Genomic DNA, 17,819 nt, shown 5'->3' with positions numbered 1-17,819 from the left:
TTGGAACCAGGGTGACTGTGTTACCCTGCTGAGCTAAAGTCTAGGCATTAACTTAGGGAGCTACATGTGACGCAAGTCTTCAGGTGCAAGCACGTTTAACCGGACTGCACCTGTTATGCCAGAACTCTCCAAATAAATACACTTACTTTTTGACATGCACACATCCTCTGGTGTGAAAAACGTTGGCGTGAAAAGTGCGTATTGTGAGTGTTGCTTGGTATTTCATAATAAGTGCCTTGATTTTACTCACTGAATAAGAGATGGAAAAAGAGAGTGTTGTACCCAGATGCGATTAAGTGATGATATCCATTTCTCACCTCAAGGGACTGACAGAGAGTACAAGGAGTACTGTATCGTATGCCTTAGCACTGTGTAAAAAGACTGTGAATCTTTCACGCTATGGTATTTCTTACCCTTAGAAGCAGCAAAGAGACTAAAATAAACATATGGAGAAAAGAAAAGGCAGTGAATCACTTAAATTATCTAATTCTGACCTACTAATATAGACAGAGATGAAGACTCCTGTTTGGTGGTTTTATAGATCTATGAAGTATGTCCCATTGTGAAACAGAAAAACACCTACAGCTCTTTGAATTGACCGTGAACCTCTCCCCCCGCGTCCCAATTCTCCATCCTTTCCCCGCTTGTCCACTCTCCTGCACAGATTTAAAAGCATAGGATTGGTTTAAGAATGTCAGGCTCCTTACACCAATCCTATGCGTTTTAATGTGGGAATGTGGGAATGGACACATGTACACTACTGGGAAAATGGTAACGAATTGGGATGCAGGGACTCTCATTTTTCCAAACACGCACAAACCAGGCGCCGTTACTGTTGTGAAGACGTCGTAGCTTCATAAGAGTGGAACTACCATAGCGATAGCTGGCTTGCAGTAGTAGAGTACACAGCACGCGCACACAATCAACGTCCAACTATCGCACGTCCTGTAGCCTCAGAGAGTGGTACAGGAGCCTTTGTTCCAGTCCTCCCTCCATTTAACACCTTTTTCATTTGTGGTAAAAGAGAGATTTAATCGTTTCCGACTTCACCCGCTGTTCTCCCTTCGGACGTGAGCCATAGGCAATCACACCCCATTCTCTATAAGTGCTTGACACGCTGACTTCCCACAATTCCAATCTCGACATGGAGTCATGGAGTGGCACTTCTTATGTTTTATTCATGGCACCACGGATGGAGTTGTGGTGGGCGGTGTTATCCCACTGTCCCACTGTGATCAATGAGTGTGTAGAGGCGTGCATTGGAATGGAGTGTCTACTCCTGGTTATTTTTGGTAAAATTACCAAGAATTTGATGTTCTAGGAATGCCAAGAGGAGGACTTTTCTGATATGGAAAAGACTCCCCTGGGAGATGGGAATGGCACGTCATCAGAACAGCCCCAGGCTAATCGCCTTTTTAAGCAATGAGCTGGGAAATCATCCAAAAGCGCGCAAATTCAATCAACTTTTATGTTCAATAAATATGGACATCAGGATGGCAAGAGCTCCCCATTGAAAACAGGCTTAGTTCTGGCTCAATTGTCTGTTTACATTGAATTCTTATCATTTTCTACAATATGGAATTGTGAATCATTTCCGCATTAAAGAGAATGTAAAGCTCCCTGTTTGCCCAACCCCCCCATGGTTCTTTCCTTTCAGCCATGTGCTTTTAACAACAGTCGAGGAAGAACAGCGTATGCCATTCGAGCTCCTGGATCGGGAAGACAGTGTACAGACTTCATTGAGAAGGAGCCCTGTAAACTGAACTTGAACTGCTATCACTATTTCTACAACATCACCGGTAAGCAAAACATGAATCACAACACATTACAGTGTGAAATACGTCTGAATTTGATTCGCCTTGAAAGTACAGTATTTTCCCTCTTCACTAACCGAAAGTCAGAATACTGTGGAAAAAAACCCAATGCTGTTCTCTGTAACTACATGCATACTGAATTGAACTCTAGCATTACTTTGTAATGTTGTAATGTGCTTCATACTGTACTAAATTATGTAACGCATCACCTTCCCTATCACATATTCCAATTCAAAATTAGCAAAAATGCTGCAAATTCGACAGTACGTACTTTCCTCAGAATGTAGGGCTCTTCTGCTTTTCCAAACTGGAGCTCAATGTTATCTCCATCCTTCTCTCCACCCCTCTTTCTCTTTCTCTCTCTCTCTCTCTCTCTCTCTCTCTCTCTCTCTCTGTTTTCCATTTTTCCACTGTGAAGCTCTCTGCCGCTAATCTGTGGCTCCCCGTTCCCAGCGGCACAAAGGCCTTCCAGTGTACATAATATACGAGCAGAGATCATTATTGGGAGAGCTCTTTTTAATGTTGCCAGGGCCCATCTTGGCTCTCTCTCTCTCTCTCTCTCTCTCTCTCTCTCTCTCTCTCTCTCGCTCTGCAATCTCTCTATTCCACTCCCCAAAGTGCCACAAAGCTCTATGGCAGAGTCACAGCGGAGTTGAGCTCTCAAACGAACCTCGCTGCAGCTAAAAACAGCCACTCATCTTTGTTAGAAAGCTGCAGGCATATGAGTGATACACCAGCAGCCCCTCAGTGACAGGGTTTAACTGGAGCCACATGTTTATCTCGGGAGTCTGGGACCAACTCCTCTGGATTAAATGATATATGCTTGACTTCAGAGAGCTCATTTTAGGACTGTCTGAAACCGAGTCAAGGTGCTCCCTCAGAAAGTCAAGATGCTTGGAAGAGACTCGATGTTCCTCGATGAATTACTTAACGTGACCCAATTGCTAGGAGCCTCGTAAGTGCTGTTGCTTGTACCAGCAGGATGACACTTTGAACCCTAACCCTTTGTTCTGTTGCGTCTGCCAAAGGCATGGCAGCGCAGATGTTACAAAGCAGGGTATTGATGTCTGCTCATGACACAGAGTTCAAGTGAGCTGCTGTTGAGCCGCCATGCCCCTTTGTTGCTCACATAGTCTCAGTAAGTCAGACTCTTCATTCAAAAGGAGTCTGACAGATCATCCACTGTTTTCTGAGGTATCCATCCGGTGAAGTTGGTCCTGGTCCTGCTGGGACCATATATACTGAAATATGTATGTATTCAATGCAGTGTAAGTCGCTTTGGATAAAAGCGTCAGCTAAATGGCATATATTATTATTATTATTATTATTATTATTATATAAGTTTACCAGATAAACAGATTATGTCGACCAGTAGAGAGGAGTCTTGAAACGGACGTGGGGATTTTAGGTCGACGTTATTATGTGAAAATAAAAAGTAACGGGTGAAAATCGGGATGTAAACTAAATAATAAGCGGGAAAAGAAGGAAATGAATAACAGCAGAATCATGGCAATCGAAAACTTCTTCAGGCAATAAACAAATGTTTTGATTTTGTGCATTGCGGGCATATCGGGATGCAAACTAGAGGGCACTGGCGGAAGGGGGAGGGTCATCGTGGGCGGAGCTGCAGTGAAAAACGTTTGAGAGGTGTGGTCTCGGTGACATCTTCCAACAGCACTTTTTACATCCTGCGCCCCTACAATCTTAATTGAGAGATAAGATTCCGGGATCCAAAATGATTGCTGATGTAATCAGCTGCTATTGATGTCAGCCTCTACGGGCCAAATGTTTTTGTGAGATACAGACTTGAACTCGTAAATCAGGCGGATTTCAGAGAATAGCTGAGTGATGTGCATGTATCTCCAATTAGGTCTCGTCCCTTAGAGAGCCACATCAATGGCAGCTGATTTATTTGGCAACAAATTGGTTCTGACTCTTTATTCGGATCCCCATAAGCTTCCGTCTTAGCAACCGTTAATTTTCCCGGAGTCCACAAAATTGCTAGCCTCTAAAAATCAAAATGGAATGTTTTTTTTCCTGTGATTCTGGGTTTGATTTAGTTGCCTCCATCTGCCTCTCCCTGCAGATTGGAGCACATGTCAGCTGAGTCCTAATGCTGTGTGTGGGAACGGCATCAAGACCCGGATGCTGGACTGCGTACGAAGCGACGGCAAGTCTGTCGACCTCAGGCTCTGTGAAGAGGTGAGGATGCCATTACTCTGACTGGACAGTGTCCAGGGTAACAGATTTGTATCTTTTTGAAATGGATGGTTTCTCCAAGTTTGGGTTCTTTTCAACCTTTCAATATTGCACAAGTTGTACCGCAGTGGAGTGAAAGTAAAATGTAATCTTCTCTCGCTGTGTCAATAATGTCTCTGAACAAAATGGTTTCGAGTGTTTTTATGTGAGCCATGATTGACTTGAACACCATTCATTCATAATCAGTTCAGGCCTCTGTTCAGTTCACTTTAATTGTACCCCTGTGGAATGTGGTGGATAGCTGTTAGTAGCCGCACAGCTATTTAACCCATGACCCACTTTCAAGTCTGGCTCATTCAGAGAGTACAGACTCTATGTGTGTCATAATGGGTTTCATACCAGCGTCATCCTTCATCATCCTCTGGCAGAACAGAGACTCCTGGGAAATGTATTTATTCAGGGGTCAGAGAGGGGGTCCGGGTTTTACAGACGCTCTGGCGATGGTGTGACTCTGCCGTGTCTGGTGATGCGAGTAAGTGACGTGACTCAGTGAATTGACGATGTGACTCTCTCTCTCTCTCTCACAGCTGAGGCTGGAGAGGAAGTGGCAGATGAACGCTTCCTGTGTGGTGGAGTGTCCTGTCAACTGTCAGCTGTCCGATTGGTCGGCCTGGTCGGAGTGTTCGCACGCGTGTGGCCTGGATGGTAAGGAAGATTCCGGTAACACTTCATCTCTTATACTTTAATACACTCTTTCTATGCTCTCTGTCACTATTTGTGATGCTCCTGAAGGTCACCTGACAAAGCTTAGCTTGATGGTTAACATGGATTGAGTTGGGATATCTTTAATGATCCACAATCGAATGAACTGTTTGTGAAGTAAACATATCCCAAAAGTCAAGTATACTGCATATCGAATTATACAGCCATTTCTATCGAAAGACCAGGATCACAAACAAAATGTTCAGCATTGGCACCATCAAATCTTGATCCTCATCCAAATTTATTTATTTATTTATTTATTTATTTATTTTTTACAAATGTCACCATTATCCCAGCAGAACATGGACACCCTCTCCCATGGACTGTTAGATAATCCCATACACCATCACCTGCTCCTCTAACGTCGTCAGCACGACTCAACGACAGCCTACCACCAACCATCTTGGGCATCTCAACCTCCAGAAAAACACACAAAAAAAATCTGCCACAAATCACAGCCAATTTTAAACACATCACACTCCTACTGGGGGCGGGAGACCAGAAAAAAAGGGGTCTTTATTGAAGTGAGAGTGATTGCATCACAGCCCACAAAGTGTCTGGCAATAGTGCAGCCTGCCCCCGTCCTGTTTGTTGTTCCGCTGGATCAGACAATTGATTCTGTCCCATTATATCTGTCTGCTCTGAGCCTGTGGGGAGCCCTTTGAAGAAGCAGCCTTGTAACACCCGCGGGGAATAAGATAAGGTTTTAAGACTTGGCTAAAGGAGCAACAGGGTTCCTTATTTCATGTGTGTGGCGAAGGAGGATGTTCTGCCACTGTAGGTAAGACAGGATGTGAGGTAGGATTTAGATGTGCGAGGGAAAGAATGGTTTTTTTCTTGTCTTTTGCTGATAAGTGAGGCGGGTTTGTTTCATGGTTGGAGAGAGAATAAATGAGAATATATGAGAAAATAAAAGTGTGTGTGTGTGTGTGTGTGTGTGTGTGTGTGTGTGTGTGTGTGTGTGTGTGTGCGCGTGCGCGCGTGTTTTTAAGGGCTTTGCGTGTTGTTTCACCTGCGCACTGCTAAGCAAGTGGGCATGGGTGATGCACTGCCCGACATAACACTGCAAAGTCGTTAAAAACGCGGCGAAAAGCTCCGAACTGCTGCACACCAGTTCCATTATACCCAGAAGCCCCTTACCACCTTGTACAGTCTGCTGATGTATTTGTGTTCTATAAATGGAAAGTGGTGGTTAGCATAGAAAGAAAACTCATTTTGCTCAGGAATGACAAAGCGGCAATCAATAGAGCTGGAGGCCAGAACAGCATGGCAGGCTGTTTTGAACAGCTTGTTAAGTCAAGCAGTTACAGTCTGACTAGTAGTGGGATGGCTAGAGGCCACATTTTGAAGGAATTGTGTCCTTTGTAATAAAACACCACACACACACACAAAATTCCGGTAAAACTCAATTTCTTATACTCTAATGCTCTCTTTATATACTCTCTGTGCTGTGTATCATTCCGGATTTTGTTTGCCCATTTTCTTTGAGTATGATTTTGGAGGATGCAAAATGACGCTATTTATGATACTCATGAAGGTCATCTGACAAAGCTTAGCTTGATGGTTACACACACACACACACACACACACACACACACACACACACACACACACACACACACACATACACACATTATTATTTGTGTATCCATATCATATATCATATATATATCATTTCCTTTTTGCGACTTAAATCAAACACACAAATGAATGACTGCCTTCTATCCTTCCAAGTCTTTGTTCGAATTCCCACTACCCGCGAAAAGTGAAGGAGCGTTGGGGAAAAGGAGACAACACCCAAAATCAAGCGGGGTATTCAGGCCCGCCGTGGGCGCGCATGCGACTCCCGTTCTCCCAGGGGTGTCGACGACCGGCTTATTTCTATTTCTCTCGCTCACTCGCAGTGGTGCTGTCACCTCATTGGTTCACACAGCATCAATCCCTTACCCTTTTGTTAAGTCTTTGGTGAGTCATTTCTTTCGCTTTTTTCAACATGATGGATCAGGTGTGGACCGCTGAAAGCAATTTTCTTGTGTCCCTCGCTCACTCGCCTGTGGTTTGAATGCTGACTTTATCACTACAAAGATAAACACAGACAATTTGTTGCTCCTGATCTTATCCGCTTGTACCTTGGTGGCAGCAGAACCAGGATATGAACGTAAGCCTCATGTCACTGGCAATTAAGTCATCATATTAAAGGTCCAGTATGTCGTTTTGAGCTTCAGTGCTAAAAGGCTATGATGAATCGGTAGTGATCAAGGAATGAGATCATATCGCAAAGAACATTAATTGTAGAGCGTTGTTTTGGTCCAAACAAAACGTTTTCTAATATCTGGTGTTGAGGTCGAGCACTGCTCTTTACATACTTATTTGACACGTTGTTTGTTTACAAAGGACACGTTTGCCACTATTAGAAAACGTAGTAACATGTACGTTTTCAAATTGTCAGTGTGGCCAAAGGGGTCAGAAACATGCAAAACTACGTGCTTCACCTTACAGTATACCCAGCTCCTTCTGTCGTTGTGGCTCTGAATGTTCTGCAAAAGGAGTGGCCAGTGTGTGCTTCCTATGTTTATGATGTCCTCTCCCCTGTCTGGTCCAGGGAAGATGTGGCGGAGGAGGTTGGTGCTGCAGGCGTCTCAGGGCGACGGGCGCCCCTGCCCTCCTCAGATGCAGCAGTGGAAACCCTGTCCCGTCAGACCCTGCTACAGGTGGCAGTACAGCCCCTGGTCCGAGTGCCGCGTTGAGGTACATAGAACGCCTACTCACTATTTTTTCTGTTCTTCTCTCTCATTCCTGTTCCCCTTTTCTCTCTCTCTCTCTCTCTCTCTCTCTCTCTGTCTCTCTCTCTCTCTCTCTCACTCACTCTTCCTTTTCAATTACAATTTATTTCTTAGGACTTCCCTTCTTCTCTCTCATTCCTGTTCCCCTTTTTCTCTCTCTCTCTCTCTTTCTCTCTCTCTCTCTCTCTCTCTCTCTCTCTCTCTCTCTCTCTCTCTGTCTCTCTCTCTCTCTCTCTCTCTCTCGCTCTCTCTCTCTCTCTCTCTCTCTCTCACTCGCTCTTCCTTTTCAATTACAATTTATTTCTTAGGACTTCCCTTCTTCTCTCTCTGTCTCTCTCTCTCTCTATTGCTCTCTGACTCGTTTACACCTTTTGTTGTTCCCCCCCCCCTCCCTTTATCGATCCCCCGCTCCATCTTCTCTATTCATCTTCAACTTCATCCCTCTTCCTTATTGTTTTTCTTTCTCTCTTTCTCTTTCCTTATTTATTTTCTTTCTCCCTCCTACTTTCTTTCTCTTGCTCACTTCCTGTTTGTGAGAGATAACGATTGAACTCCATAACGTCGCTTTCTCACAAATGTCGCTGCACTCATCGCATACAGAGCAATTCATCACAGCAGCAGTCTTTCCCCTGGGTTGTTGTCCAGGCGGGAGGTGCAGAGGGTCCCAGAGCAACATCCAGGCCCTCATGCACCAACATTTTTAGTGGGAACCAATGTAGGACCACATTTTTTTCAAGATACAAGAACCCATATGCTTTTGTTCTGACATACAGTCTACAGCAATTTATCCATTTTAAATTTACATTTACATTTTTGGCATTTAGAAGATGCTTTTATCCAAAGCGACTTACTGTACAATAATTATATTTGTCTGAAGTAAGTGAATCAACTATACATCACAGTCATAGTAAGTAAAACCTTCGATAAGAATTACGTTCCACCGTCACAGTGCCAGAGAAAGGAAGAGAACATGTTGTTTTGTTTGGTTTTGTTTTTATTACTAATGCAAATGTTCAGGTAATGTATAATCGGATTGTTTTGGAAATGGATAGAAATGGTCTGAGGAGGAGGATCAATGAGATAAGACAGCACAATACAGTACAATAAAACATGATGTGCTCTGAGTGTGGCACAGAGAGCCAGATGAAGGTGATGCAATACTGGGGGAAACACTGCAGCAGATGTCTTATACTCCTCCGAGGACACCGTATCTCACTCTGCATCCCTATTGGCCGGTAGGACGTGGTGTGTGGAGACGGCCTGCGCTTCCGGAACCTCTCCTGCTTCGTGTCGGACGGCTCCAGAGAGGGAGAAGACAGCATGGTGGAGGAGGAGCTGTGTGGGGGGCTAGAGATGGCTGTGGATGGAGACAAGATAATGAAACTGAAGGAGGACTGTACTCTACCCTGTCCAGGTACTACAGTACAACCAGGCAGCCTTATTAATAAAAATAATAATAATAATAATAATAATAATAATAATCACAATAATCATAATAATAATAATAATAATAAGCTTTTATTTATATAGCACCTTTCATACATAAGAATGCCTCTCAAAGATGATTATGTTTTACATCGTACAGCTCATGGACTGTATGTTGTGTGTACGCTTTCTAGTGCCTACGATAATACATTAAACTATTACATTTACATTTATGGCATTTAGCAGACGCCTTTATCCGAAGCGACTTACAACAAATACATTTGTTTAAGTAAGTGAATCATCTATCCATCAGTCATCATGAGATAAAGTAATCAATGCTCAGACCAGGGGCCTTTCTAGTGCCTACGATGCATTAAACTATTATATACTGTACTCAGTGTAATAGTATAGGCCTTGTACCTTGTGCACACTTGTCTCATACTGTGTTGCTATGTACTATATATATATGAGTGTGTACCCACTGGAGGGACTGGCTCAGGCCACTGCCGAGGCAAATGTAAGGCCACTGACGATTATAGTCATTCAGGTTTTGACAAATCACTTGGAACGATGTCAAATGAGGTGCTGATGGGCTATTTTCTGGCAGAATGCTTATCATTACCAGTTATTATTAGTGGAGAGGTGAGATGAGGTGAGGTGTTTAACCCACATTAAGTTGGGAAGAAAATAGATGGACTGGTTCTTGAAATAGGACCAGATTGGAGATTTGGCTAAGGCGCACACACACACACACACACACGCGCGCGGACAGACACACACACACACACGCACGCACACGCATGCACACGCACACGCACACACACACACACACACACACACACACACACACACACAAGCTGACATACTGTACACACTCCCTCTGCTTCCCTGACCTACAGTATGTCCCATTTCCCCTGCTGTTCAGTAAGCCATGGTTAGCAGCTGTGACCAGACACTAACCCGTATCATTACAACCTCCCAAAAACACTACGCCTTAATCAAAAAGATCTGTTCAGTACCACACATAAGTCTTCACAATGTCTCAAATACGGTTGTGTACATAAAATAATACTCTAAAATATGATTGAACTCCACGATGTCTCAAAAGCACAGCTTTTGTTTTGACTATCTTTAGAACTGTTCTTTACTGTTGTTCATCAAATAAAATCCAAAACCATATCCAATATCCACAGTAGACTGACCCATCTCTTCAGGCTACATCTTGACTGTCAGGAGGCTAAGACCTCTTCAGCCCCCACTACCCCTCCTCTACTGTTAATAATAAAAAATAATAATAAAACAAATGAAAAAATCCTTCCTTTTTCTCGGGTTAGGGTTAGGGTTAGGGTTGTGACTATCAATGGCACCTGGTCCTAGCATAGATAGTTTTTTCTTATGATGACTGATGTATAGATGATTCACTTACTTTAGACAAATGTACTTGTTGTACGTCGCTTTGGTTAAAGCGTCTGCTAAATGCCATAAATGTAAATGTCAAAAGTGTAAATGTCAAAAGTGTAAATGCCATAAATGTAAATGTCAAAAGTGTAAATGTCAAAAGTGTAAATGTCAAAAATGTAAATGTCAAAAATGTAAATGTCAAAAGTGTAAATGTCAAAAGTGTTGTCCAATGTCCATGTCTGGTTCTGATCTCCTCCCTCCATAGGCGAATGCTACCTGATGGAGTGGACAGACTGGAGCCCGTGTGTAAGCATGTGTGTAAAAGGTGCCGGGGTGGACTTTGGCTCGACCCAGGTGCGCTCTCGAGCCGTGGTGGCCCAGGAGCCGGAGAACCTGCAACTGTGTCCCGACCAGGACTGGGAGTCCCGGCCCTGCACTGGTGAGACTGGCGGTGGTAAACTGGTCATGGCAAACTGATGGTCAAATCAAATCAAAATCAAATCAAATCAAATCCAATTTTATTTGTCACATATCCTTAAGGCTCTGCCTGAGGAATCCCTCCCTCTCATCCCACTGCAACCATCTCTGGACTGAGCAGGTTTCCCCGGCATCACTCTGAGCCTGAGGGGGAGGTGTGGCCCTACACTCTGAGAGGGAGACGGAGAAGGGAGAGGGGCAAAGAGAAGAGGGGAGGGGAGGGAGGGAGGGAGAGAGAGAGTGAGGGACGGAGAGAGAGAGGGAGTGAGGGAGACGGAGAAGGGAGAGGGGCAAAGAGAAGAGGGGAGGGGAGGGAGGGAGGGAGGGAGAGAGAGAGAGAGTGAGGGAGAGGGAGAGAGAGGTGCGAAAGAGAGATGTAAAAGAGAGAAAAGGGGGGAGAGAGGGGGAAAAGAAAGAGTGAGAGAGAGTGGTAAGGGATACTGTATAGAGTGTACCCACGTGACACCGCCATCCCTGCTCATCCATAAGGGCTCCCGCCATGATTTAAATGCCGAATCCCCCCTCTGAAGTTCTGAGCGGCCTGCTTAGATGGAGATGCAGGGTGGGGGAAGGGCCAGAGGGAGGGAGGGAGGGAGAGAGAGAGCGGGAGGGAGAGAGAGCGGGAGAGAGGGATGGAGGGAGAGAGAGAGAGGGAGAGAGAGCGGGAGGGAGAGAGAGCGGGAGGGAGAGAGGGAGAGAGAGTGGGAGGGAGAGAGAGCGGGAGGGAGAGAGAGAAGGAGAGAGGTGTGAAAGAGAGAGAGAGACAGAGGGGGGGGAAGAAAGGGTGAGAGAGAGTGGGGAGGGATACTGTAAAGAGTGTGTACTATAGAGAGAGACAGAGGGGGGGAAAGAGGAACAGAGAGTACGTAGAGAGGGAGAGACAGCTCATATTATCACACCATGACCGTTGAGAGAGAGCTGCTATCGATCTACTGATGATACAGTAGCAGGCGCTCAAAACAACCACGTCTCTTTGCTCAAGGTTAGATTGTTCATTTCCGATAACTGAACAGGGTTGGCGCGGATGGTTAGTTTACACGGGGCTCTCTAAGGAAACTTGGGTCGTTTGCAGCACTGATGAACATATTGACAAACCCATAATAGCATTGACAGTGAGTCATGTTGCGAAGGCTCGCGTACAGAATTAGAACAATCGAACATCATCATTATTGTTCTGTACAAAACCATTATGTAGAGATATCTGTATATGTGGTGCTTGCTCTCTGCATTGCTCAGCGGCTGTCTATATTTAATCCTCTCATACTGTAGCTGCCCCCCAATCCCAATTCTATTGCACAATATACCTTGCAGAACTTGTAGTGCTGTACACCGCTCAGCCGCTACATGGTGTCTACCCCTCTCTCAGGTGGGGAGTGCTATGACTACAAGTGGATGAGCAGCATAGGGAAAGGCTCCTCTCGCCTGATTTGGTGTCAACGCTCGGATGGACTCAACGTCACAGGTAGGGGGCGACGGTTGTTTGGACGCGCAGGCACAGCGCTTTAACAGACAACTTACTTTTGGCCAGCACAGAAACATAAAGGCCAGGACATAATCACCCTCAAACTGTTTGTTTTTCCCAGTTGATTTCAAGGACGTGATTTTTCAACGAAAGGCTTTATCTGCTGCAGGGAAATGAGCATAGCAGTATTCCTCATGACATAGTGACATACGGAAGGTGACACTGGCTGTGAACTGTTGTCATAATGTGATTTATTCCAATGAGAGCACAGTACAGTGACAGGATACACATCATTCCACGTATGGAGCCATAACAGAGGAACTTCCTCAGCTGCTGCTTGATGGCTTTCTCAGTGACACTGAGCATACTGCATGTCCTTAAGACACACCTTTATCGGCTGGCCTACCCTTCCTCCAAGACTTTGATTACTTTTATGATATGGTTATATATATGTTTGTTTTGCTTTTGTTTTGTTATTTAAAAAAAAAAAAAAAAAATCTATTTTATCCTGTATTTTATGCACTTTGAGATTATTCTTGTATAATGAAAAGCACTTTTTAAATGTAATACATTATTATTATTAATAATATTATTATTATTGTTATTGTTATACGGTATATGATACTCTGGTGCTGTTTATGTTGCCACTGTGAAAGCAGATGTTGGAGAAGCTGACCTTTTCAGTCATGGCCATTCTGCTAAAGCATGTGATGACTTTTCACCTGCAGGAGGGTGCCCCCCTATTAATCCACCAATGGACAACAGCTCCTGTGACCCACCATGTCAAATGCCAAAGTCTTTCTGCACCGAGGTAAGATATTGTTGTAGTAGTACTGCATTGTAGGAGTAAAATTAGCTTTGATTAGATTCGGCCGCGAGGGAAAATGAAGATTCCGGCCATTAGTCAGTGGTTAAAGAAATCGGTGTATTGAAGATGCAGAGAGAGTCGCACGCTCTGTTAATCCCCCATTGCATTTGTAATGAATAAACGTTTCGGCACCCAGCAGTGCCCTCATTGGGGGGTCGTCAAAACATATTGGTCTACCACTGCCCTCTACAGGCCAACGTGTGCATGTGCGAGGAGGGCTACACAGAGGTGATGTCATCCAGTGGTCAGCTTGACCAGTGCACCACCATCCCAGTCCTGGAGATCCCCACTGCCGGGGACAAGAAGGCTGATGTGAAGACCAGCCGTGCCATCAACCCCACCCCGCCTGCCACCATCCAGCCTGGCCGCGCTGGACGCACCTGGTACCTGCAGCCCTTCGGACCAGGTAAAGGGGCTCGACGCTAAACAGGCTCGAGCACTCTTAGTATGGAATCTAGAACACAGGTGTCAAACTCATTCCATGGAGGGCCGAGTGTCAGCAGGTTTTTGGTTTCAATTAAGACCTTGTCAACCAGGTGAGGGGAGTTCCATACTAGTTAGTGACCTTAATTCATCAATCAAGTAGATGGGAAGAGCAAAAACCTGTAGACACTCGGCCCTCCATGGAATGAGTTTGACACCTGTGCTCTAGAACATAAGATGGCCTGCTACAACGCCACGTAGAAAGGCCCTAGTTGACTAGCACCTTACATAGACGACCAAGAGGCCACTCAAAACAGGCCCAATTACTGTTGGAATATAGTTGACAGTATAAGATGTATTATGTGTATTAGATATACAGTACCAGTCAAAAGTTTGGACACACCTTCTCATTCAATGGTTTTTCTTTATTTTTAATTATTTTCTACATTGTAGATTAATACTGAAGACATCAAAACTATGAAGGAACACATATGGAATTATGTAGTAAACTAAAAAGTGTTAAACAAACCAGAATATGTTTTATATTTTAGATTCACCTTTTAGAGCCACTGTGACTGGTACTGTACACATATTGTGCATTCATGTATGATTGTTAAATTGTTGCACACAGACAAGAAAACATAGTAGGCTATGGTTATACAGTTGATACTGTATGTCAGGGCTCTGTGCAGTGTCGGAAGGAGGCATTTAACTCATTGCTGAAGTGCATGAGATGAATAAGATTTGGCTGATGAGACTTGGCTATATCCAAGGATAATATGTGGGATATGCTTCAGTATTGTAGCTTACACAATGGCATGTATTAAACTTCATACTCTCACCTTATCTAACTGCTTCATTGTTTCAAAAGACACAATGCTTTCTCAATAGAGTTGGCATGCCACTAACGCCCCCCCTTTAGAGGCATTTGGGCTGTGACTGCATCGACCAGACTGACACTGTCTAGACACATCCTTCAATAACGTAACGTAGACGAATCATTTCCATAAGCATAAGAGTGAGGAACATCACATCATTGATCTACAAAACACGTCCTTGTCCGTGCGAAACCTCTGCACAATATATTACCTCAGGGTCTCATAAACCTTGGGTTTTCTTTCCCGATTACACGTCATTTAGTCAAGTGTGTCAGGGGAAGGAGCTTTTACAAATGGGTTGCTCTCTCCATCATGGTTGCTAGTGACATAATCAGTGCTGTGTAGCCAGCCGGCTGAACTGACAGGCCCTCCTCCTCCACAGATGGGAAGCTGAAGATGTGGGTGTATGGTGTTGCAGCGGGAGCCTTGGTGCTCCTCATATTCGTAGTGTCTATGATATACCTAGCTTGGTGAGTTGTTGCTCTTGTTTTTCCTCCCTGTTTTTCCACGTCGTTGTCCCATTGTTCATCCTATAAACCCCCCACCGTGTCGTTGTTTTCAGTCTGATTTGAACCATTTCGTCCATTCTCCCCCCATCTTTTTTTTATTTTATTTGTTTACATTTTTGTTTGTTTGTTTGTTTGTTTGTTTGTTTTCCATGCCATCTCGCGCGAGCAGCAGTTACTGTGCCATCCGGCGCTCTCGTCAGGCCGCCAAGTCCAACGCCAATGGTACGGCGGTCTGGGTGGGCCAAAATGCACATCAGTTGACTTACACGTGCCCCGATTGCCAAAAGTTGGGCCAAAGCAGCGACTAATGAGGAAGTGGGGGCCCTACAAGTTGCTGCAGTCATTGACCGCCCCAGCAACCCCCTCACCAGTGTCACATGTTCTGCGTGACTAGCTGAGTGAAGTCGCTGGTGAAGGTGAGGTCCCAGCCAATCACATTCTAGTGGTCCTTCATAGGTGGTATAAGTTGCCTGTTTACTGTAGGTACAGGGGGATCAGCTTCTGAACTGACCTGAGATCAGCTTCTTGGGGCAACTTAATCTTACTCGGGTATACAGAGCAGTGGTCCCCAACCCTAGTCCTGAAGATCTACAGGGGGTGCAGGCTCTTGTTCTAGGTCAGCTCACCTAATGTGCTGAATCGGGAGTACCGATACTGCGCTGGAAAGAAAGCCTCTAGCTCTGTGTGTTCTTGCCGCAGAATACTTTTTTTAGAATCTACCATTAATCAATGCAACACTTAGAAGTCCTTGTAGGACTTATTTTGGCCTTTTCTCTGTAGCCTAAAGCCTTCACCTTGTTATCCAATATGGCCATTGGCAGATGACAAATCACCCACGGGTTCTCCTTGATGCGTTGTCTCGCAATGATGATGTAACACTACCCTCTGCTGGTCATGATAGTCAGTGTTATTTAGATGAGAAACAGCATTCCCTTTGTTTACCAAACTCTCTACCTGCCATCCCATTCCGTTGTATCCTTGATTTACCGTGCCATTGTCAGCAATATATTCATTATATTTGTTTACATATGTTTTTCATGGAACACCAGTGGGTTGTGATTGTATAATTCATCAATGATAGCGACTTTCACATTTCGGTCAGAAAAAAAGCAGCCACATGTATCAGTAAGCATTTAAATATGCATGCATCTTTTCTGGAAATCAATGATGTAGGACTCTTGTGTGTAAACCTTGTGTGTAAAATGTTATTTTCTGTAGTGTGATGTATGCTTTCTGCATTCTTGCATGGAGCAGAGCTACAGGAAAAACCAAATTGCTGGGAGCCATAAGGCAGTCAGAGAAGGCAGGGGCACAGATATTGCATGGAAATTAACATACTAACACCTTTAGCGTGATTATTTGTATGATATATCTGTTTTAATATCTCTACAGTACAAGCCTTTTATAGATATACTGTGTGGTATATTTGAGACAATATATTAGTGTGATGTTGGTAGACATTGTGAGGTGTGAATGGCATGTGCCTTGTGATAACATCTGTCCTCTGTATCTCTCAGCAAAAAGCCAAAGAAACCGCAGAGACAAAGGCAAAACAACAACCGTCTAAAACCTCTGACCCTAGCCTACGATGGGGACGCAGACATGTAGGCCCCCTGGGATAGCCCAGTCCTCCAGCCACCTGCTTCACCTGCCATAAAGACCTATCCCATAGCAGCAAGGACAGGGATGTTTACCTACAGCAGACCAACATCTATCATGGGAACCTCATGAGTTAGAATGGAGATGAATGATATGGAGTTAACATTTATCCACAAAGACACATTTTGGGGGTTGGTTCATTTTAAACTGTAGTTCTGCTTTTATTCCTCCGTTTTGTGTTTTGATATTTTCTTACGCAAGAGCCTTCACAACCTCCACCGACGACAAGGAAATGCCTTTTTTTTTTTTTTCATTTCCCCCTTTTTCTTATCAGCAAAGACTTATTTCAAAATGCAGAGAGACAAACTCTCTTGTCTTTGAACACCGAGCTCAACTCTTCGCTCATGTTTTTCTCCTTGTCACTGAAAATGCTGAGTACCTGCAGGCTTAGAATGCGCTGTCGGTTCGCACTTTGCCAAAAGTCACCGCGGGGAAGAAGAAGGCAGAAAATCTCCATAAAAAGGCTTGGAATCCTTTTCTCAAACCTCAGCTGGATTTTGACTAAAACCTCCTGCTCAGTCTCAAACAAAAGAGATACTTTTTTTTTTTTCATTTTTCGGTTGATTCTTAGGCTGAGGCCTATTGTGAAGGATGTACCGTTCAGCGCAGATGAAGAACACAATGACTTGCTACTGGAATTATCGCCTGTCTCCCTTCTGCTTTGTTTCAGGCGCTATACATCGCACTATATTAGTGCAGCATGATATGCACATGACTTCTACCTTGTATTGCCATATAACACTGCCTCTCTCAAAGACAGGACAATATGCAGTTGGAAAATCAACATGAACACAACATGACATTTTCAAAAGAACAATAAACCTAAAAAGTATATAAGAAGACGTCAACATTCTATGACACAGGGTATGAATCAATAGTAGATATGTATAGATTTTTGTTTACGTCACAACTAAATTGTTTTTCGTCCAGTTATCTTTTGTGGTCTGTACAGTTTGTCCGATATTGTCCCTCTATCTGCCGAAATTAAATCAAATACCCTACTATGATGTTCACAACTGACAAAATCTTTTTCCTAGTTTAACATTGAGGTGTTTAAAATAATTTTAATATTGATCCATATGTAAATGGCAGATACATGGGTAACTGGTTTAGCTGATTTAAAGATATGATTTTGCAAAAACAAAACCCTTCTCAAGCT

At 44.0% G+C, this 17,819-nt stretch overlaps 1 protein-coding gene across 1 annotated transcript in view; it reads left to right on the top strand.

Annotated features, from left to right (window-relative positions):
- thsd7ab (thrombospondin, type I, domain containing 7Ab) overlaps positions 1-16,609 on the top strand; it is a gene marked incomplete at both ends in the record, with an annotated part of 77,942 nt that extends 61,333 nt beyond the window's left edge. The window contains 11 exons of the mRNA XM_083679574.1: positions 1,658-1,799; positions 3,901-4,016; positions 4,601-4,718; positions 7,378-7,523; positions 8,798-8,972; positions 10,650-10,823; positions 12,228-12,323; positions 13,052-13,134; positions 13,384-13,597; positions 14,875-14,962; positions 16,519-16,609. Coding sequence (XP_083535700.1) covers positions 1,658-1,799; positions 3,901-4,016; positions 4,601-4,718; positions 7,378-7,523; positions 8,798-8,972; positions 10,650-10,823; positions 12,228-12,323; positions 13,052-13,134; positions 13,384-13,597; positions 14,875-14,962; positions 16,519-16,609 — 1,443 coding nt within the window. The remainder of the gene's footprint in view (positions 1-1,657; positions 1,800-3,900; positions 4,017-4,600; positions 4,719-7,377; positions 7,524-8,797; positions 8,973-10,649; positions 10,824-12,227; positions 12,324-13,051; positions 13,135-13,383; positions 13,598-14,874; positions 14,963-16,518) is intronic.
- Between the last annotated feature and the right edge of the window lie 1,210 nt (positions 16,610-17,819).

This window comes from Argentina silus, assembly GCF_951799395.1.
Source record: "Argentina silus genome assembly, chromosome: 10".
Taxonomy (NCBI): Eukaryota; Metazoa; Chordata; class Actinopteri; order Argentiniformes; family Argentinidae; genus Argentina; species Argentina silus.
The sequence above is the reverse complement of the archived record's forward strand: the minus strand, read 5'-3'. Positions and strand labels throughout refer to the sequence as shown.